Here is a 22,276-nt window from a genome sequence, read left to right as displayed (position 1 = left end):
TGATTTGTTTTCTGACCCTGTACGGCAGATTTTCTTGTTATCCTTCCTGCCTGATGCATCACCACGACAACAGGCTGCAGGAAAACACACTGCATGCTGGGAGAGAAGAACAAAGGTGCGAGTGAAAAAGGGAGCGTGTAAAGATTGCCCTGGCGGGGAGTGGGAGAGGTGTGAAGTAGGTTTTATGAGAGCGGACCGGCTGGTTCAACGGTCACGCTGTGAGGAGATACTTTGAAAAGACTCATTAAGGTTTCCTTTCTTACATCTGAGGGGGAGAGAGAGGGCTTGTCTCTCGCTATGCTGCTCAACGCCAGAGAGACACTCTGCAGCCATGCCAGCTATCTCCACTCGCCCTGCTCTGTTTGGATTAGTACAAGAAATAACAAGATGTCCTTCACACAAACTGCACATTCATCACATTTGTTAGCGTTGATGAGACACAAATACGGATAGTGAAACCTTTGCCACACACCGGCGGCACGCTAAAAGCAAATCACGTAAATAACCTTGGATGAATCCCCCTGCTGATGCGTTTCAACCATCTTTTATATTAACGTTGGCCTCTTAAAAGTCAGGTCACTGAGCAATGAGTCCTGTATAGGCATTGATTTACCTCCACACATTGACGTTTATATATTCAGCCGAAACCTCAATCTGAACAATTGCGCCCTATAGAAACCGTCTGGGTTGGAGTGGCTGCTATTACGTATAAAGGCATGTTTTTCTGTAGACCTGGGGTGTGTTTTCCTCCTTCCCTTGAGAGCATTATTTTCTGTATCAATAAGCATCTGTCCATTTTAGTCATCCTCTTCTGAAAATAATAGCTTTTCATCCCCGAGCTATCAGACTCGCTCCCACTGCTAAGGCCTTAATATTAATAATTAGGTCTGTCTTCCTTGAGACTGTACTATTTATTCATGTTTGTGTTTTAAATATACTAATCGCTATGGAATTCGCAACTTCTTTACGGAATCTTAATTCTCTTCTGTTCTCCACATTTCCCATATCAGAGGAATGTGTGGGTCTGATCATTTATGTATTTCCTTCTTAGCTACTTATTCAATTTTATTCTGCTCTGATCCAATCATCATTAACTATGCTAACTATGCCTTTTTTTTTTCTGTGGGGGTTATCTCCACCACTTTGACAAGACCCCACATTTTTCTTGTTTCACTGTTCTGCAGATTATATAGTGTTAGTATATTCCTGTTGCTTACAGTGACCAGGCTGTCGACCGTACTTCTTAACATTTCAAATCATCTTCTGGACTAACCCTGAATTCATCTTAATATTGCAACAAAAAATAAATTCCAATCCTTCCCGCATAATAGTCCTGTCATAGAGTGTCTTTGAATCTTTGGGCACTTGTCCTCTTTGAGCAGACCTTGATTCTTTAGCCCAATGAACAAATCCTTGTGCAACACTATTTTCAGTATTTGGCATATATATCGCCAAAGTTAGGTTCTTCTGCCTTGGCCACAGATTTAAAGAAAGTCACACAGACCTCTTATCTCTGTTGGCCTTGACAGCCTTTTACTCCCTGACCTGGCTCGTTCGAAAACTGATCCACCACTGATGGTTAGCCGAAGCATGGCTGGTTGCCTCAAACCACTACTGGTCCCTTCACCCGGGAAATTAAACTCCCGTTAGTTTGAATCTCCCTTTAACCCGGATGCCTGTTGCTTTTAGGATTGATTCTTTTTCTTACTCTTACACTTCTCTTGAACCAATTTCTAAGTTCAGGCAGGAGCTCCTCTACAGCTTCCGCATGAGCCAGGTTATGCAGGCTAGGTAAGATCCTATGGCACCGCTGGCTGTTCCAGGGTCTTGGCCATAAAAAAACTGAAGGAGACAGCGTTTTATGTTTTTATACTCCCTCACAGTCTGCTCCTGGAGACCCTGCTTGCACAGCCGGTTCCCTTCGACACATTTTCTCAGACACATCTTTACAGAAGAGCTTTGGATCTATGAAGATCTGTGATCATCCCCATTCATGTTACTCTTGATCACATTATACCCTGAATCCATTCATTTTTGTTCTTGTTACACCTATTGTATCATTTGTGATCATTTCGGATGTTGGATGTAAGGCACCTTGTTGCAATGATTGGCATTAGTCGCTTTGATGTTTCTCTACGCTTCATGTATAGAAATAGCTCCATGTGCTGTGTTTAAAGTGCAAAAAAGATGAGAACCGTTCTCTGTGTGTGTGTGTGTGTTTTGTGTTTGTGACATGCTCCCGCAAAACAGGTGATTGGATAACTTGTATGCCAACTGGCTTATTAGACGAAGGAGGATTGTTTTCCTTGCGGTAAACAGTTTGATTTTGAAGGTTGGTTCGTCTGCAAACGTTCCTTGGATTTTCACTTCTTCCTTTGTAGGGGGACATGGATGTGAGAGAGAGCTGACTGGGTTGTCCATCTCCTGTGTAATTTAACCAGCCTCTCTCCCTGGTTCTCCCTCTGTTGTGGGGACGTGGATGTGATGGAGAGCCCAGGGTTGGTTGTCCATCTTTGGGCGCCGGGCAAAGCCTCTGTCCCCGGTTATCCCTTGGTCGGCTCTGGTCTCAGCCTGCCTGCCAGTATGATTCTGTATCAGAGTGTCCTGCAACCCTTTGTATTATTCAAGACACATTCACTAGGCAGCTGTCCCTTAACAGTACGTAATGGATTTCGTTTGGGAAGTTCATTATTCTTTAGTGTGAAATCATTACTTTAATTGAGCATCCTCCGCTGAATGAACCAATTTAAGGGACTGCGGATCCATGAGCAGATGTACCCTACATGTTAAAATACACAAGTCGCCTCAACTGAGCAGCATCAGCCACTTCCTCCTTGTGGTGCATGAGGGTACATTTACATTCAGCAGGATCGCTGTCACCATCGATCCGACCAGGAAGTCGGTGCCCTGGGTCCTACAAGGACACCACTCCCTCTAGTCCGCCCGCAGCATGGCTGCTTTGAAAACAAACATGCACCCTTAGGACTCGCTGTGGCCCTGCCCCCTGACGCCTGTCCACACCCCCGCCGTCTGCTTTAAGTTTTGCCGTGCGCAGTTAGAGTTCATCAGTCCAGCCGGTGTCACAAAGTCTTGCTGCGTTTGTAAGCGTGTGAGGGCTGAGGTGTGTGTGTGTGTGTGTGTGTGTGTGTGTGTGTGTGTGTGTGTGTGTCGGTGGTTGTGTGGGCGGAGGCTGAACTGTGGTTGCACGTGTAGGCTGAGCTGTATGTGTTTGCGTGTATAGGCTACGCTGTGTGTGTGGGCTTAGCCTTGTGTTTGCATGTTTTTGTGGAGGCTGATGGTACAGAGGTTGGGGTGTGTGTGTGTGTGTGTGTGTGTGTCGTATGCTGAGGTGTGTCCGGTGTCCTCCTCTTTCCTGTCCAGCATGTCTCTATACAGCCCAGCGCTCCTGCAGGTCGCTATTAATACCTCCCTACCATCTATAAATACAGCGTACTATGTGACCCACTGGGACAGAATAGCACCGCATTCTCCAAACGGTAGACACACACACACACACACACACACACACACACACACACACACACACACACACACACACACACACACACACACACACACACACACACACACACACACACACACACACACACACTGCTGTAATGCTCTCCTATCTGACCTACATGTTACTCGCGATGCCCTTGTCCATCAGAATGTGTTGAATCCTGAAATCCATGCCTTGATCTTTCTTATTTTGTTCCTCGTCTGTGGCTCTAGGGACCCTAAAATGTATTTAACAAATATATTTTTTAAATGAGTGGGAGGTAATTGGATGAACTGGGAGCACTCTTCAGAACCGTCCGGGCTGATTGAGAACAGGGATGCTTGTTTCCACGGATACTCAGAAACACAAGGGCTCCTTGTGCAGCATCTTGTGTGTGTGTGTGTGTGTGTGTGTGTGTGTGTGTGTGTGTGTGTGTGTGTGTGTGTGTGTGTGTGTGTGTGTGTGTGTGTGTGTGTGTGTGTGTGTGTGTGTGTGTGTGTGTGTGTGTGTGCCTTAACAACAGTGTGGATGCGGTAAAGTAAACGCCATGTGCCCTGCATTTCTAAATAATTTAATAATTTCGTAGAGAGCTGTGGGAACAGATGTCAACCAGATTTAACTCTAAAAGACTTCTCCGAAAGCTCCTTGAAAGGGTCAATCATGATGTTGTTGAGGTAAAGCCCATAACTAATATTACAACGAAGAACTGGCTAGTAAAGCTTTCCGTAACATACGGTGTAGTGAAGCCCTGCTCTGTGTGCGTGTCTTGTAATATCTGTATGCACTAGAAAAGTTAGTTTTATTTTCAATTTCGTCTGTGTCTTACACCTTGGAATAAAGTCTTTCCACTGAGAGAATGTTGGACAAAGGCGTGATTGTGCCTGATGCCTCTCTCGTAAGTTGGGACATGGATTTGCTCTGATAACTTCAGGTTGGATTTTTAGCTCGGAAAAAGGACTGAAAACTGTTGAACTGGCAGTTGAGTTAAGCATATCTAACTACTGGGAGGCTGCTGGTTTAATTCCCTGCCAAAGAAAGGTGTCCCCAAGCAAACGTCTTATGTGTGAGGGTGTTCACACTTTAAGTGGCTAGCAAAGCACTTCAGTACAACTTCTTACTCTTCTGACTTTCTTCTTAAATCAGCCGACAGAATCTGTGACTCACCCTGAAAGAAGCCCACAAAGAGTTACTCCATTAATTTGAGTATGTGACATTGTATTCAACTCTCTTCCGCTATCTCGATTAGTAACTTTCTAAACAGCCTCATCTTATTCATCTTAATACTAAACTTTGAGCTTAAAGGAGTACTACAACCTGGTCCCTGCTATTTTGGGTATAGGGGACTAATGCAGGCAAAATAAATTGAAATTGGTCCAGTATTGTTTAGCGAGAACAACGTAGTTGTAATTCGCAACAACGGACTGCATTGTAATCCTTTGGGGCAATAGCACAGCGTCAATGTACGTCCTCTAAAAGTGCTTCCTTTTACCACTGACTCAAATCACATTCTAACATTATGTAAAGGATCCCTACAAAGAAACACAAATTGTCCTTCACCTTTCGTTAGATCCTGTCTGTTTTGTTATTGTGTCCCGCCAAGTTGATAGTAGATTAGTGTAGATCGGTGATATGGATATGAGGCTGTAGTCACACACACTTTTTTTTTGTTGCTTTATCTACCAGCTAAATATTCCACATAATGGATGAATGCTCACCATTGAACAGTACTAGTTCTAGAGTGATATACAAACTAAAAGGGTATCATCTTCATCTTACTACCATTTATGCTCCAGAGTACTGAGTACGGAGTACGCTCCAAAATACGCCATTTGATTCACTTTAGGTCCATGATTTGTTTGAATGTTGCTGTGATTTTGTGAGAGAATGGGCAATAAGTTGCATTCACCTGATCGGCTCAGTCCTAATGAACGAGTGAACAGGTATTAAGGACCACAATTCATGCTGGGGATTTTGGATTTGTCATTTGGATCTTTCTTATGACCCAATAGAATGGTCCATGCCACGATGTGAGTCACAAAAAAGTTATTTTAGGCGGGTGTTTATTGCTATTAATTCTGAATCATAACACTGCATTGGAGATGGGTACAACAATTGGGCTGAGCGGGAAGCAAAAACATGGACCGTATTTTACCTTTCTGGAGTGAGATTTGTTCACTATTAAGACGGGGTTTACTCTGAGCAGAGCTTGTCATTTCCTACTGATGAAACGGACTGTAATTGTAGCCACGTTACAGAAAATAATGGATTTCAGAGAGTACCTCAAGGCCAAGTGCATCCTATCTGCAGAACCTCACCAGTGGGTTGCTAGCATCTTTAGCCATGGAGAAAGACCACAGAAGTTAATGAGAACAAGCATAGCACTGTTCTTCCCAGATGGAGGCAAAGCGGTTTCTGTGATCTGATGCTAAACTCATTAACTGTTTATGACAAACTGATGACTTGGCCTACAGGAAAACATGTAATCAAATAAATCGACAGATAATACAGAAGATAGTCCCCTGTAGAAAACACTTGCGTTCAGTGGAATTGCAATCATCATTTTACTCATTTATTTTAATCTACGATGTAAATGTCACTACCATTAAGCAGTAATGGATGATCAGACCAAAATGTCTGTGAGTGCTCGTAGACCTCTCCCAATAATAATAAGTGTCTCTGATGCTTTTCTGTTCAGGATTAAAACCGCAAAGGCTGTTTGTGAAACGCTTTGTCTTTAAGAAGATGGCGGTGTGGTTACTTCATTCTTGGTGAGTCCAGTCCCTGTGTGTTCTCTAATGAACAGCTGTTCATAAACCCATCCGCTATAGGCTAAATTGACCAATACACAGCCCTTACCCGAATAGATCCCTGCATACATACAACCTGACACGGGTGAGTCGCTAACCACAGATAGCCCTTGACCAATGAAAAAATATCCTGGCACCAAATGGAACCAATATACCTCTTGATACACTAACCCATTTCAACACGTCAACTTAAGTTACGATTAGTCGAATGTTTGACTTCGAGAGGGAGGATGACCACTGCCAGTCCTGGTGAACCAGGGCAGTTGGATGCGACGGCTACCATTGGCTAAGCCACCATCCAATGCGTCCTCCTCCTATTAATAGGTTCGGCATGCAAACTTGTGGGATCCTAATCCCTCCCTTATGTTGCTTTGTTTTTTGGCATGGTGCTCCAGTAGTCCAGTATTACATCATAGAAAAACACCAGGTCACAGCCCGTAGTGAGAGAACAGCCCGGAGCATAAAGCCTCTGCCGAAACCAGAAGCACAGACATGTTGGTAGAACATGAGGCCTTGGTGGACGACAGGAGCAGAGATGCAGCCTGAGTCGATTGCGCCCTGCCACAGTATGTTGTTTAGATTTACTTTGAGCTGTTTGGCAAACGCAAGCCAGCATAATTGGTGTACTACGAACAAGCTAAAAAATTTTGGCTGCACAACCTAATTTCTAAGAACAATTGCATAATACGCATTTGCGCTTTTTAATGTGTGTTCACAAGTCTGATGAACTTTACTGGGGCAGGATAGAGTATTGATTTGATGTTTTTCTCCCAGCTGAAAGGTTCTGAGTTTGAACCCCAATGTCCACAGTCTACGTGTGGGCGTCCCATGGCAAGAAGACTTGGGCCTACCTGAGCTCCGCCTGGCCAGCGGTTGTTTTTTGACAGTCTGAGTGTATAGTCAACCTAAACATGAGTACAATAAGCGTCATCATTCTTCCTATTGGTGGGGTTTCAGTTCATGTTTTTCCGAATTGTGTGATCAAATGCTCGGTTCCTTGTCCATCCCTAACAGGATTGTCTGCCTTAAAATGAAGGAGTACATTTTGTACTTTAATTATACTTTTATCTTTTCTTTCTTTGCATCATATCAAAAATGAAAAGTAAACATAACACAAAATAAACCAATAGGCATTTAAAGTGCAATAATCATATGTTTGTAAATCCTGCTCCTTTAACCCCGAAAAATGGCTGTGAATGCTATCAACGCCCCCAAGCCTTTAGAGACTTCCTTGTATCAATCTGAGTTGGTTGAAAAATGTTGGCTGTAGAGAGAGCGAGTAAGTTAGTAAATTGGCGTTTAGGTTCAGCCCCCACCAACTCGGCACCCCTCAAGCCGTCACATATCGGATGGTGGCGCCATAATGGCTCAACCTGTTTGACGTGCTCAAGCTTGCAAGGTAATGCAAGTCGAGAATGGGCGGTGATTTATATCGCTTTTGGTGCCATTGCATTTTATCGTTTACCGGATTTGAATGAGGTGAGGTGATCTAACAACTGCTCTCTCTCTCTCTCCGCCTGCCATTCTCTGCCATACCCCAGTTAGTTTAATAAAGTTTAACTTATAATCGTAATTGTAACTGTTCTGTGTAGAAGTATAAGTCCCACTAATATAAAGGGTCACTGTTTTTAATGATTATATGTAATTATATGTCATTATATGTCATATCTCCTTGTCATTCCCTTGAGCCGGGCTGTGACATTATATGACTCCCAAAGTGGGATTGTTAGTATTTCAATCTGTCCCGAACTCTGTGTTTTCCAGTATGGTATGTTATTTTCCATCACCCCTGCTTCCTGTGCTAGTCATATATTCATTCAGTTCTTGTCACTTTGAGTGAACAATGTAAATGTGTGAAAAGAACCAGATTAATACATTTCTTTGTTGTAACTCAGTCTTCTCCACCTCGTGTTGCGAGGGGCTGAACGAATGTAGTCTCACCAAGGTGAATTGTTAGAATATCTTGTCATTCAATCATACTCTATACTATAGAGTATACAAACACAAGGTCTTGTCACTTGCGATGCGGAAATACTAAGCAATGGTAATCGAGTGGTACCTTGAAAAGCGTTTTATAAATTCAATTTATTATTAATTTTTAGTTGTCCTTTGGCCCTGAATGTTTGAAACCTTTTTATTATTGTGGCATCTGTAATATTTAATATTCAGAGTGGAAAAGTTTAGCAAAGACATATCGTTGCGAACTTATTCACCCTAGTTAATGTGATTTCCGTCACAAGAATTCGATGTTCCCAAATGACCTAGCATTTGAACACTTTATCTCTCTTTATAAAAGGTTTTCCCCAAAGGACATCATAAGTTATCATAAGTTTGGTATCAGACCAGCAGTCTTGTTTTTCTAACAGCTGTAAAGAGGACAACCCTAACTCACCCAGCTCACTATCTTGTGTATATATACAGTATATGCTAATTACATTTAGTTGCAGAGATTGCTGTGGTTGTGTGCAGAACCTCAACATGACTTTGCTCTGCAATGAACAGCTGCAGTCACCTCATGTGAGGCTTTAGTTTAGGTCGAGGGGACATATGTTGGTCTCGTATTCTGGTGTGTTTCGAAGTTACCCACAATATAAACGTGACGTAGAACTGAGGAATGGTATCTAGTAGTCACTCATGAGGTCATGACCACTGTACCCACTGATACTCTTACCTTGAAAGTAGAGCTGACCTCATACTGTTGGTTGGGCTGTTCGGACTAGATGCTTGCTTTGTTCAACAGATGTATGAGTAAATGTGCTAACCAGGAGAGTCAGTTTCCATGTAGTTATAAAGGTTTGTTGAATCAGTGAGTTCGTCCTATCATGTCTCAACCCAGCCTCTATTCCTGGGACTATATGTCTCAACCCAAGCCTCTACTTAGGCTTGGGTAGGTCTTTCTTGTCCAACACTAGTAGGCCTATCATGTGCAACACTATACTCTCCTCGCAGGACTATCGTGTCTAACGCCATCTTCTGCTCGTAGGCCTATCATGTCTCAACCCCAGCCTCTAGTCGTAGGACTAACATGTCTCTACCCTAGCCTCTTCTCAAAGTCATATCATTTCCTAATCCTATTCTCGTAGGACTATCATGTCTCAACCCTAGCCTCTAGTCATAGGACTGGTCTCTAGTCAGGTCCTAACACCCACCTCTTCTCTTACGACTATAAGGTTCCAACCCTGGACTCTGCGTGTAGCTCTCACACAGCCCTACATTGTGAGTAGATTCCACACAAACACACACACACACGCCCTCCTCCCCCCACATTGTTTTGCTGAGATCTAAGTGAACCAGACGGTGTGAGTCCCTCTCCCCACTCGGGTTAATGACTGATTGAGTCCACCGCGCGCGAACAAGGCTGGCTCTGTGTTGACCTGAGCCAGCCTTGGTTAATGACTAATAGAACTAAAGGCATTGTCCCCTTTTTGTCTTTACCAGTACTTGTCCAGGTGAGCACACTGGATAAGTTACCCCCTCCGATTTTTCTCTTTCCCTTCTCTCGTTTCTTTTGTTAACAGCTGTCCTGAAAGACGGGTCCGCCCGTTTGCTGTGGTGTGATGTCATAGTTCTGAGTCATCCCCAGAGACATTGCAGCGGTGTTGAAATGTAGTGGAGAGGTTTGCAGGGAATGTGGAATGCGTAGGTTGAGGTTCACAACAGTTGCCCGACACTTAAGGCGCGCGGGGGGGGGGGGGGGGGGGGGGGGGGGGGGCTGGCAAAATGGCTGCTCTGACAGTGATTGGCCAACTTTTGTTTCGTTGGTCCCCCTTCGTACTGGTTTTCACATGGGTGCTTTTGCATATTGTTCATGTTGTTGTTCACCTGTGCTAAGGTGTGGGGAAACAGTTCATGTCGAGACCTGTTAATATATGCAAAATGCTCAACACACATTCACATAAACGCACACACTGTCCCCAGAAGGTTTATCTGCCATAGGTCTGAATTATTTAATTACATTCTACACATGTTTTTAATTCAATGAACACACACTTGTGTCGTGTGTGTTCATTGTCAACCACAACAACATACAAGTGTGGTTTCAAAACAAGTTAGAGAAAGATTTTATTAGATAAATGTCCACATTGTTTTACTTTTAGGGAAACTTGTAGTTTGGAATGCTGGCATGATGTCTTCAATTCTCATTTCCTTGTTCTAAACTGATTTGTTAAAAGGAACTGGTTTGAGTTTCTGATCTCATTAGACTGTAAGTGGATGAATAAAATGAACGAATAGATGACAGGACAGCAGTCGGAGAATGCACCTTCCCGGCCTGCTCATCATATCCTCTTTACTGCTAATAATCCTTTCACATCCCTCCGCATTCGCAGTACAGGACAAAATAGCTAAAGACTTTTTTGTTGCCGATACTCCCACCTTTTGAGTTGAGAGCTGCAGTCGAACGATAGAATCCTAGGATTTGAACAGTGATGACACAAACAATGACAATTAATTCCACAAGCATATTACCACCAACTCAATAACTAACATGCTACTAAAATGGAGGCGGGCATTGCGTTGTGACGTCACGATGTCCAAGCCGGCCCTATTGATTTCTGTGGTTATGGCTCATCAAATATTTGGACCATTTTAGCCCAGCTCTGGCGATACTAAACCCACTGTCCCAGTGGAAAAGGTCAAAGTTCAGCGCCAGAAGTCTGGGGTTCACAGGCACAGGCAGGTGTGGGTGTTTTGACGAGCGCAGGCCAGCAGCTGTGGACTTGAACCCTGGGTCCTTTGGCCGGGGGGGGGGGGGGGGTGGTGCCTGTTGTGGCGCCGCGGTCCCATGGACGGCCCGACACGATGGTAGCTTAGCATCGAAGCGTCTGTGTGCTACAGAATCTCCGCACATTTTGGGAAATGCAGGAGTTAGGCATCGGGTTGCCTGCTCCGAAACATTCTGGTGTGCGCCGCTGTAATAATGGGAGAAGCCGAGGAAATGTGTTTCAACTTAGAATCTGTGTGACGTGTAGGAAATGATTCCTGTGTGTGAGTGTGTGTGTGTGTGTGTGTGTGTGTGTGTGTGTGTGTGTGTGTGTGTGTGTGTGTGTGTGTGTGTGTGTGTGTGTGTGTGGAAAGTGAGTGAGGGACTTTACTAAAGTAGGGGCAGGTAGTGTGAGTTTGGGACACACAGTTTGTGTGTGTGTGTGTGTGTGTGTCTCACACTCACACACAGGAATGTGTGGTGGAGTTTTTGCGGTTTGCAAACTGTCGGGGAGGGGGTGGTACCTCGCGCAGCGCGGAGAGTCCCTCCCCCTCACTAAACCTTTCTCAGTCTGCCCTCTTTTCCTTAAAGGGGAGGTTACAGCAGTCATCCAGGGTTTGGGCTCTTAAAGGGGTGGTCACAGCAGTGTTCCAGTGTTTGGGCTCTTAAAGGGACGGTAACATCAGTGCACCAGTGTGTGGCCTGGCCCTGAAAGGGACAGTAACGACATTAACTCAGTGATTATTTGACCAGGCTCTTAAAGGGATAGCCGGATCTCAGTTCCGCTGCTTATCTACACCCTCATTGGTCATCTAATCGCTGACCTAACCCCCTTTCTATTTCTTTTTTAACTTAAAGATTTGACTCCTCAAAGCCTATTCCACATACGTGCAAACGCAGGTCACAGAGATAGTGTTGTCAAGGCAGTGGTTGTGTTGTGTTCCTGTGTTGATGTTGTTGTTGCTGTGTTCCCCAGGTCAGCGTGTGGCCAATGAGGATCCCTGTAGACCAGCATGGCCTGCTCTCAGTTCACCCTCTGGGGGAGATGAGGTGAGGTTTCCAGACTTGTGGTTTTTACCCTGACCCAGACTATATTTTGTATTCTTGTGCCTCTTTCACGAGTTTGACTCATTATCTGTGTTATTTTGGATATACTTATTGCCCAAATACTGATTTTATTTTCCATCTTGGTGGAAAGAACATCATTATTACTGAGTTTATCCTGGGGCAGATCAGTCCTGATATTTGGGGAATTTAACTCCCAGCCAAAAGGTAATGCGTTCGATATCCAATGTGTGTGCTCTATATCCTTGAGCAGGATGCCCGAACCCCTACCTTCTCCTTAATGACATGTATTTTAATTCATTCTTTCACATTGGAAGAAAGCATCTGCTCAATATCTTAAGGGTAAAAGCGGGAGTCCTTATTATTCTGGGACAAAAAAATGAATGGAAAAAACAAATTATTGAATTCATCTTGTTTTTTTCCTTCTCAGTTTTGCTCGCAAGCGAGTCCAGAGCCACTCAGGCGCAGCCTAACCACCAGCCAATCAGATGCATCCGGACAATAAACTGGCCAATCATGGCAAGCAAGTGACCGGTGACAGCCGATCCCAACTAGCCAATGTGAATCAGCAGAGTCAGCAGAAGGCGGGAGCTGTGGCCCACTGTCAGAGTCCAAAGGGGGTGGGCGTCGGGGGCCATGCAGTCAAGACCAATCAGATGGCTCCGGCGAACCCTGGGCTGAAGGCCGCCAGCCAATCGGCGAGCGGCGTGGGAGCGATGCTGAAAACCAAATCGAAGCGGGAGAGGAGCGTCTCCGTGGACTCCGTGGAGCCCAGAGATGCCCTCGCCTCAGCTCTGGAGGCAGAGGCCAAAGCAGGTGAGCCGGACAGACACGCAGACGTGCACACACACGCAGGCGGGCACACACACGCAGGCGGGCACACACACGCAGGCGGGCACACACACGCAGACGGGCACACACACGCAGACGGGCACACACACGCAGGCGGGCACACACACGCAGGCGGGCACACACATGCAGACGGGCAGACAAACACACAGAGAGGCAGTCACAGATGGGCACACGCATCGACAGAAGAATAAACAGACACACAGATGGACACACAGATGGACGCATAGATAGACAAACGGAAGCATAGAAGCAGTTGGATACATAGACAGATGGACACAGACAGACAGACGCATAGACGGCAGACACATGGAAAGACGGACACAGAAAGGCAGACCGACAAATGCAGACGTGCGCATGATGACGGGGAGGCCCACTGAAAGATGCAGATTCAGCGGCGCACACAGTCACAGCCAGACAGACGGACCGTGAGAAGATTGTGTGGCGACGTGCGTCTCTGTGCGAGGGTGACTTCCTCCAGCTGCTTATCAGCCCCCATCTCGAGCAGAAAAGCCACAGTAGGTGCTTTCACCACCTCCACTAGGAACCTCCAGCGTGTGTGCTCCTGACCTTTCTCTCGCTCTTCTGGATTCCCCCTCCGGCCCCTCTGAGCACTGTTGCATGCTGGTGTTTTTTTTATTTTTTTTTATCTTTGACCATGTGTGACATTTGTCAAAATACCCCCCACTCCCAAACAAATGCGAAAAAAAAAAAGAGTTATTTGAGGAGCTCGGGGTTTAGAGGCTGTGTAGGTTTGGGTTGTTTTCTGTGAAGTTGTTTTCCTCATCTCCAGTGAGACCGGGAGATGGGGTTAGGGTTGGATCAGTGTAATTCCATTTAAAACGTTAAAATAAAAGACTTGAAAGTGTAAAAAGCAGCGGTGGAGGGATAGCTCCTTAAACTAGAATTAGATCTGTTTTGATTCTCCTCTCGTACGGAAGTGTGTGTTCTGCTAGTACCCGCTCACTGGAGACCAATGTAATGTGATTTTTATAAAGCAACATCCTGCTTCAGCCTGCTTTGTGTGTACGCAAGCACATGCGCATACACACCCACACCCACAGATGCGCGTGCACACATTCACACGCGTACACACGCACGCGCGTGCACATCCATAAACATACAGTCACTCTAGTTACTTAACATACAGGGTGGGGGAGAAGTATGGTTCTGACACAAGAGAATGAAAGCTTTTTGTAGATCCTCCCCTGGCACCATTTTCTCTCTCTCTCTCTCTCTCTCTCTCTCTGTCTCTCTCCTCCTGTGATCTTAAAACGAAAACAAAGCACATTCAAATTCACCGCACCAGGGCATGCTGTTTGAAGTGTGCCGCTGCCACACCTGCGACCGGCCAATCACGGCAGGTCGCCCTCCAGTAAAGTTCTAGAATGCTGTGTCGCCGACCAATCACAGTAGGTCGCCCTCCAGTAGACTTCAAGAAGGCTGGGTCACCGACCAATCACAGCAGGGTGTCCTCCAGTAGAGTTCTAGAAGGCTGTGTCACCGACCAATCACAGCAGGGCGTCCTCCAGTAGAGTTCTAGAAGGCTGTGTCACCGACCAATCACAGCAGGGCATCCTCCTGTAGAGTTCTAGAAGGCTGTGTCACCGACCGATCACAGCAGGGCATCCTCCTGTAGAGTTCTAGAAGGCTGTGTTCCGACCAATCACAGCAGGGCATCCTCCTGTAGAGTTCTAGAAGGCTGTGTCACCGACCAATCACAGGAGTGGGGTCGCCTAGTGGAGTTCTGGAAGGCTGTCTCACAGACGAGTGACGGGAGGCCGCCCTCCAGTAGAGCTCTGGAAAGCTGTCTCGCTCAGTGTCTCAGCGGCGGGAAAACTACTGTTTTCACACGGCTAAAGGTCAGCTATATATCTCCCTGGTCTTTGAGATGGCCTGCGCACCGCGCTCTGCCACAGGGTGGACCCCACACTGAGTAAAGGGGCTGCTCTAATGTCGGACCTCCACAAGCAGAACATTTCTCTGTTCTCTAGACTTGAGCGTCGACCCATAACCCCCCCGAGAGCTGCCAGACATCAGTGTTGACAGAATTAATATAGGTCTGTGCAGGTAGGTGTTGGGGATACTGGTCGGGCAGAATCAAGACCAGTCAATACTTGTTAGGCTCTGAATTGCTATGCATTGAAATGGAAGGATAGAGGATGGGATGGATGGAATTAGTTTTTATATAACTATTTTAGAAGAACCTTATTTTTCCATTCTGGTTGAATTCTACAGCTTGTTGTAAGTTTGTTTATCATTCATTTATGATATAACTGTACAATTTGAGCTACTGGTCAGCTCACTGTGTGTGTGTGTGTGTGTGTGTGTGTGTGTGTGTGTGTGTGTGTGTGTGTGTGTGTGTGTGTGTGTGTGTGTGTGTGTGTGTGTGTGTGTGTGTGTGTGTGTGTGTGTGTGTGTGCCGCCCGTCACCTGTGCAGAGGGTGTGATGCGTAGCAAGCGGCGCTGCGTGCTGGAGAGGAAGCAGCCGTACAGCGGGGATGAGTGGTGCTCCGGCCCCGACACGGAGGAGGACGAGGACAAGCCCCGCGCCGCCGCCCCCCCCCACCGTGAGTACAGCGCCAACACAATGCCCCCCCCCCCCCTTCGTCCGACCACCACAGCCCCAGCTAACCCCCCCGCCTCACGGCAGTGCAGGGCCCCACCACAACAGCAGGAAAAGGTGCAAGCAAGGGGGGTCTTTATCCCGTCTGTTGGATGGATGGATGAAGGGAATAGGTGGTCTTCAGCTGTTGTTTTGTCCTGTGCTGTGAAGGCAGAGGGATTTGTGCCTGGGATATTTTTGCCCTTTTCTAAAGGACTTTGTGTGTTGCGTGGTACAGTGTGCACTTTGTATTGTGTGTCGGCCTCATTGTCTAATTTTCTGTCCGACCGTGGCACTTGTGACTCAGTTGTGACAATGACGCCTGTGACAATTTTCTGAACAGATCAGACAATAAAATGATATCTTATCTGAACGCCCCCCCCACTGTCCATGTTACACAAATGCTCGTTTGACCTCCCCCTCCCTGTGGGTTTGAACAGTTTTCGCCAGAACACACCCAGAATCCTTTGCTTTACATTCCAGTGTTGTTGCTATGGAGAGGACCGGTTTAGGCTAGAAATCGCTATCATTACGTGTTTTTATTTTTTTCCCCTCGTGTCATTGACAAACATCAGTAGAGAGCATGTGACTCTCCCCCCTCCCCTGCTAGGCTTCCATTATGTGGTGTTTGGCACCACCTAGTGGTCAGACGGCTAAACTGAAGAATAATGTCAGAGTTCCAGACATCTTTATGTATGTTATATTATAATGGTCTTTTGCAAATTTGCTAGGTTTCAGTTGATCAGCTACTTTTTCTTCCCTCCATGTTCACTCTACAATAAATGTAGTCAATTTAAATATCCAAACACACTCTCTTGCTTTCTGTCTTTTTCTTTCCCTCTGTCTATCTATCTGTCTCGGCCCCTCTCTATTTCAACCTCTCTGTCTTCCTCCCTCTCTGTTTCTCTCCCTCTGTCTCCCTCACTTTCTGCCTCCTTCTCCCTCCCCCTCTGTCTCTCTCTCTCTGTCTCCCTCACTTTCTCCCTCACTCTCTCCCTCCGTCTCCCTCCCTCTCTGTTCCCTCTGTCTCTCTCCCTGTCTCCCTCACTTTCTCCCTCGGTCTCCCTCACTTTCTACCGGTCTCCCTCCCTCTCTGTTCCCTCTGTCTCTCTCCCTCTGTCTCTCTCCCTCTGTCTCCCTCCCTCTCTACCTCCGTCTCCCTCCCTCTCTGTTCCCTCTGTCTCTCTCCCTCTGTCTCCCTCACTTTCTACCTCTCTCCCTCACTCTCTCCCTCCCTCTCTGTTCCCTCTGTCTCTCTCCCTCTGTCTCCCTCCCTCTCTACCTCCGTCTCCCTCCCTCTCTGTTCCCTCTGTCTCTCTCCTTCTGTCTCCCTCACTTTCTACCTCTCTCCCTCACTCTCTCCCTCCCTCTCTGTTCCCTCCGTCTCTCTCCCTCTGTCTCTCTCCCTCTGTCTCTCTCCCACTGTCTCCTTGTATCCCCTCTCTCGGTCTCTGTCTCTCCCTCTCCCAGGGGATCGAGGGGGTCCTGGTCCCGGATCTCTCCAGGGCCTCGTTGGGCGTCCCTCTGGGGGCTCGGGGTCAGACCCCGGGGGGGCGGGGCTCCGGCGTGGGGGGGCAACAGGGCCCAAAGCGGAGCCTTCCCTGCCCTCCTCCCAGCAGGTTGTGTACGTCTTCACGACCAACCTGGCCAACAGGTAAAGCGCCTCCTGTACTGTTACCAACTATTACCGGAGCCTGCGTACTGACACTTAATGCCACGTATACATGAACGTATCTTAAAGGGGAGTTAACCACCAAATCCCTCTTTGCTGTAGAAACCGATCCTGTTTGGGTCTGACATCAAAAGTCATCAAACGGGGGGAATTCTCTGCAAAATGCAGTCTGCTAATTCCGGCTGAATACACTTAGTTTGTGGACTTTGTATGTGGGGATGTTACAAATTGCCCCAAGGAGTGCTGCTTTATCAAAGACGGAGGCTGCTTGAAGAATAATATCCTCACAGAAACCTGGTCCCCATATCTTTTGACATTACCTAGAGAGATTTGTCTTAAAAATAAATTCATCGTGCAAATTCATTTCTACTTTGGATTTTCTTTGAGGTTGCTGAAAGTCCGTTTTTTTGCAGTTGATGGGATTTTGGTGTATCTTTTGAGATGTGTGTATCATAACGCTAAATGATGAGCACATGATTTGAGTGCGATGTGTAGTAAATCCATTGTTCTGTTTGCTTTTGACTTGACTGTATAATAAAGTCTTCATCACATATTTATATCCCAATAAACAATCTAATGCAATGTTTACGGACTGCAGCTGGGTCTCCATCTTGGCCCAGTCTCCTCTAAATTACTTTGTGCTTTGTTCCTATTTAGTTAGGACTGGTAATATAACCGTTTAAGTATGCAATATTCATGTTTGTGTGCTTTTTTGTGTGTTTATAGTGCTGCCGAAGCAGTACTGAACGGCCACTCTGGTTCCATCCTTCAGTTTCACCAGCAACAAGTTCCACGCAGCAAGCTCGAACAGGTTAGTAGACACAGGAGGAGGATAAAAGTAGTCCACTCAAGTGGCTTGAACCACGAGTGCTCCCACCATGTAGGCGGTACGCGTTGTAGCAACCCAGGCTCGATTCCCAGCGGTGGGCCGATGCTACAGTTCACTCCCTCTCTTCTTCAACCCACTTTCCTGTCGCTCTTCACTGTCCTGTCTGTAAAGGCCCAAAAGCCTGATGCTGATAGACTACTTACTTTGGCGAAGGTTTTAGATGTGTCTATAAAGGGTACGATTAGGGTGGTGTGAGATCCGGGGTTACGTATGTAACTGTGTTTACCTCTCTACTCCTTCAGGGCCTCAACGCGGGGAAGATCCCCAGCCTCCCGGAGAAGATGAGTTCCAGTGGCTCCCCGCCAACGGGAACGCCGAAACCCCAGGGCGGGACCCCCGGCTCTGGCTCGGCCGGAGGGGTCGGGGGCCCCCTGGCTGCGGGAGGGCCGTCGTCGGCGGGACATTCCGACAATGAGTCCCCTCACAGCAGGACGGGCGGCCCCGGGCCCTGCAATAACCTCCGCCTCGCCAGCCACAAGGCCCCGGGAGGCGGCGGCGGTACCCCCGCCGGCCCGGCCCTGGGGCCCGGCGCCGGGGAGGGTCCTGGAGGGATGGCCCACCCCAACGCCGGGGTCTCTCCGTCAGACAGCCCCTCGGCCGTGGCGGCCCACCTCCAGGGGGACCCGGGGGGGCTGGAGGGGCCGGGCGGCGGCGGCGTGGACGGCCTCTCCAAGGAGCAGCGGGAGCACCGGGAGCGCTCCCTCCAGACACTCCGGGACATCGAGCGGCTCCTGCTGCGTACCGGGGCCCCCCCCGGAGGGCCCCCCAACCCAGGGGGCCCCAACGGCAATCCGAACAACAACAACAACAGCAGCAGCCCCTCCAGCAACAACAACAACAACAACAACAACCTCCCCGACGGCGGCGCGGCCGAGGACGGGGACGGCGGTACGAACAGCGGCGGGAGCAACGCCCCCGCGGCCCCCATGGGGGGGCCCAAGAAGTACGAGGAGCCGCTGCAGTCCATCATCTCCCAGACCCAGTCCCTGGGCGGCCCCGGCATGGAGGGGCCCCCCATGGACCCCCAGCATCACGGCATGCCCCAGCACCCCCACCCCCACCCCCACCACCCCCACCACCACCACCTGTTCTCCCCGGGCCTGGACATGGGCTCCATGATGGGGCCCGACGGCCTGACCCCGGAGCAGATGGCCTGGAGGAAGCTCCAGGAGGAGTACTACCAGGAGAAGCGCCGGCAGCAGGAGATGCAGCCGCCGCACGCGCACGCGCAGCACTTCCGGATGATGTCGGAGCACGTGGGCATGCACGGCGGCGGCGGCGGCGGCGGTGGTCCAGGCGGCGGCGGCCCCATGGTGATGAGGGGCCCCCCGCCTCCCTACCACAGCAAGGCCGACGACCAGCCCTGGGGCCCGGGCGGCATGATGGCCGGGCCGATGGGAGGGAACGGGCGCCTGATGGAAATGCACCCCGACGACCCCCGCGGGCCCCGCTTCCTGGGGCAGATGCAGCGAGGGGGGCCCCCGCACGGCGGCGGGGGTGGGGGGTTCCCCGGTAGCCCCGGGTCGGGTCTGCCGATGGAGGGCATGGGGCCTCAGAGACCCCCGCGCGCCGGGGTGGTGTGGCTCGACGACATGCCCAACAACATGGGGGGCGGGGGCGGCGGGCCGCCTTTCCAAGGGGGCTGCTATCCCGGCGGACCGCCTCAGCACCTCCAGGGCGACGGCGATCGCATCCTGACCCGCGAAGAGATGTTCCGCATCATGGAGAAGCGGCAGCTGCATGAGCTCCACCGGCTGGAGGTGGAGCGCCTGGCCAAGCAGCAGCAGCAGCAGCAGCAGATACAGCAGGGCGGCCTGGGCCAGAGGATGGTGGACCACCCGGGGGGACCGGCCGGCTTCCCCGGCATGGGGATGGGTCGCTGTGCGCCGTCCCGCGGGGACCCCATGGACTTCCCCGGCTCCCGGGAGATCCTGGGCTCCCCCGGAGGAGGAGGAAGAGGAGGAGGAGGAGGAGGAGGGGGGCCGCCCCAGATGAGAGACTTGGTGGACTCCCCGATGGGGAGCAACCTGAACTTGAGCATGAGCGCCCAGATGAGCGCTCAACAGGAGCAGCAGCAGCAGCAGCAGCAGCAGATGATGCTGGCCCAGAAGCTGTGTGGCCGTCCGGGAGGGGCGGGGCCTTTAGGGGAGATGCTGAGCCCTGAAGCCATCTCCAGAATATGGGCAGCGCAGAACGGACGGCCGGTAAAGAGAGGAATGGGGCCCGGTCCCGACGGCGGGCTCCATTTCCCCAACCAAGGGCCCTTTTCTGGCGGGCAGATGGAAGGGCCGTACCTCCAGCAGCCCGGTCCGGAGATGTTTGGACCAGAGCAGCAGGGACCCTCCCAGATGGGAGGCACGCCCCGGCTCAGTCACATGACCATGGCCGGTGGCATCCGAGGCCCCGGGCCGGGTTCTCGCCGCCCGTCCGACCTGTCGATCAACGTGAACCCGATGGGCTCCCCCTCCATGCCTCCACCACATCAGCTCAAGTCGCCGTCCCTCAGCCAGGAACCCTCCCCACTCCTGCCTTCGCCCTCAGCGCCCGGGCTCAAGTCCCCCTCTCAGATGTCCTCGGCGGGGCCTAACCCTCCTCTTCCACCGGCCTCGGGGGCCGGAACGCCCTCCTCTGCTTCCATGAAGTCCCCCCAGCTGATGGGCTCTTCCTCCCTGAATATGCGATCGCCGTCCGCCTCCCCTGGACACCTGAAGTCCCCGGCCCTGCATGGGGGCTCCCCAGGATGGGCCTCCCCCAAAACAGCTCTTCCAAGCCCGGGCAGGCCGGCCAGTGGCAAGGGGCTGGGCAACGGAGGGGGCAGCTCCACTGAGACGGGTACGGTCAGAGCGCAACCCGCTGACACATTGCCTTTAGATTCCTTTGTACTTTTGAAGTAGTTTGTTATTCATTGGTGAACCATTCCACATCCTTGCACTGCTCCTCTTACTTAACTTTACTTTATTAATTAACTTAACTTTATTTATTCATCCCGAGAGAAATTGTCTGTGACAATTGCTCTGCTCAAGAAATTGGGTTGGTGATATATGATATATGAAATGATGATGGTGTGTGTGTGTGTGTGTGTGTGTGTGTGTGTGTGTGTGTGTGTGTGTGTGTGTGTGTGTGTGTGTTTTAGAGATGCGCGTTTGGCGGTTTAGCCGCGGACTCCGCGGCTAAACCGCGGATCGGGCGGATGACGCGACCAAAAATAATATTTTAATTCAATTCGGGCGGGTGGCGGTTAAACCAATCAAAATCAAAATATTTATTCTTCTTTCTATTCTTATATATAACATCTTCCGGCAGTAAATTATATTTGATAATCCACTGTTGCTAAGCAGATCGCTTTTTTGTGGTAACTTTGCTGCTAAGCGTCGTCAACTTCTTTGGGGGCGGACTTTTGATCAACGCTTCGGAGATGGCAGTGCAGGCAATAGGCTATCCTACTAGGGACTTTAGCCTTGCAATATCTTTGTTTCATTGGATCGGTCTCCTTTCAAGAACACGCAAGAGCTTTCTAGCCTCGCGTCAGCAGCGCCTTGCATCGCCGTATAAAAGCAACCGGCGGATGGATGGTGTGTGTGTGTGTGTGTGTGTGTGTGTGTGTGTGTGTGTGTGTGTGTGTGTGTGTGTGTGTGTGTGTGTGTGTGTGTGTGTGTGTGTGTGTGTGTGTGTGTGTGTGTGTGTGAAATATGTATACATGATGTATGCATAAAAAATAAAATATACAACCTTAAACGTAATTTTGCATTCATCTGTTTCCCCAGGACCGTCCCTCCCTCCCAGGAGCTCCAACTCCACGCCGGGGAGCCAGCCAGGCTCGCTGAACCCCAGCATGCCGTTCAACTCCTCCTCCTCCCCCGACGCCCCCCCCCCAACCCAGAACCCCCTGTCCCTCATCATGAACCAGATGTCCAAGTACGCCATGCCCAGCACCACGCCGCTCTACCACGACGCCATCAAGACCATCGCCACGTCCGACGACGAGATGATGCCTGAGCACCCTTCTCTGTCCGGCGTCAGCATTGGAGGTAGGGACGCTACGCAACTGTGGTTTGTGTTCAGCCAAGATGACCTCATTACATTGTGGAGATCTGTCGAGAAAAATTGGTTATTTGTTAGTCTTTTTTCTGTTTGCAGCCTTTGCGACAAGCTGTAGTGAATAAATTGTCGAAACGGCACAATTTT

At 49.2% G+C, this 22,276-nt stretch overlaps 1 protein-coding gene across 5 annotated transcripts in view; it reads left to right on the top strand.

Annotated features, from left to right (window-relative positions):
* The window catches only part of bcl9l (bcl9 like), a 30,942-nt gene that overhangs the window by 6,606 nt on the left and 2,060 nt on the right, over positions 1–22,276 (top strand). For 2 of the 5 annotated variants that reach the window (XM_030380339.1, XM_030380338.1), the window contains exons 2-9: positions 29–115; positions 11,988–12,061; positions 12,507–12,892; positions 15,367–15,495; positions 17,001–17,184; positions 17,929–18,013; positions 18,334–20,923; positions 21,856–22,119. In XM_030380339.1, coding sequence (XP_030236199.1) covers positions 12,565–12,892; positions 15,367–15,495; positions 17,001–17,184; positions 17,929–18,013; positions 18,334–20,923; positions 21,856–22,119 — 3,580 coding nt within the window. In that variant the 5' untranslated portion in view covers positions 29–115; positions 11,988–12,061; positions 12,507–12,564. Of the gene's footprint in view, positions 1–28; positions 116–2,149; positions 3,498–6,622; positions 6,876–11,987; positions 12,062–12,506; positions 12,893–15,366; positions 15,496–17,000; positions 17,185–17,928; positions 18,014–18,333; positions 20,924–21,855; positions 22,120–22,276 lie in introns of those variants that run through there. The other 3 variants (XM_030380340.1, XM_030380337.1, XM_030380335.1) reach the window with 3 other exon arrangements.

The sequence above is a fragment of the Gadus morhua genome, chromosome 16 (genome assembly GCF_902167405.1).
Source record: "Gadus morhua chromosome 16, gadMor3.0, whole genome shotgun sequence".
Lineage (NCBI taxonomy): Eukaryota > Metazoa > Chordata > Actinopteri > Gadiformes > Gadidae > Gadus > Gadus morhua.
Note: the sequence above shows the minus strand (reverse complement) of the source record. Positions and strands in the feature narration are given on the sequence as shown.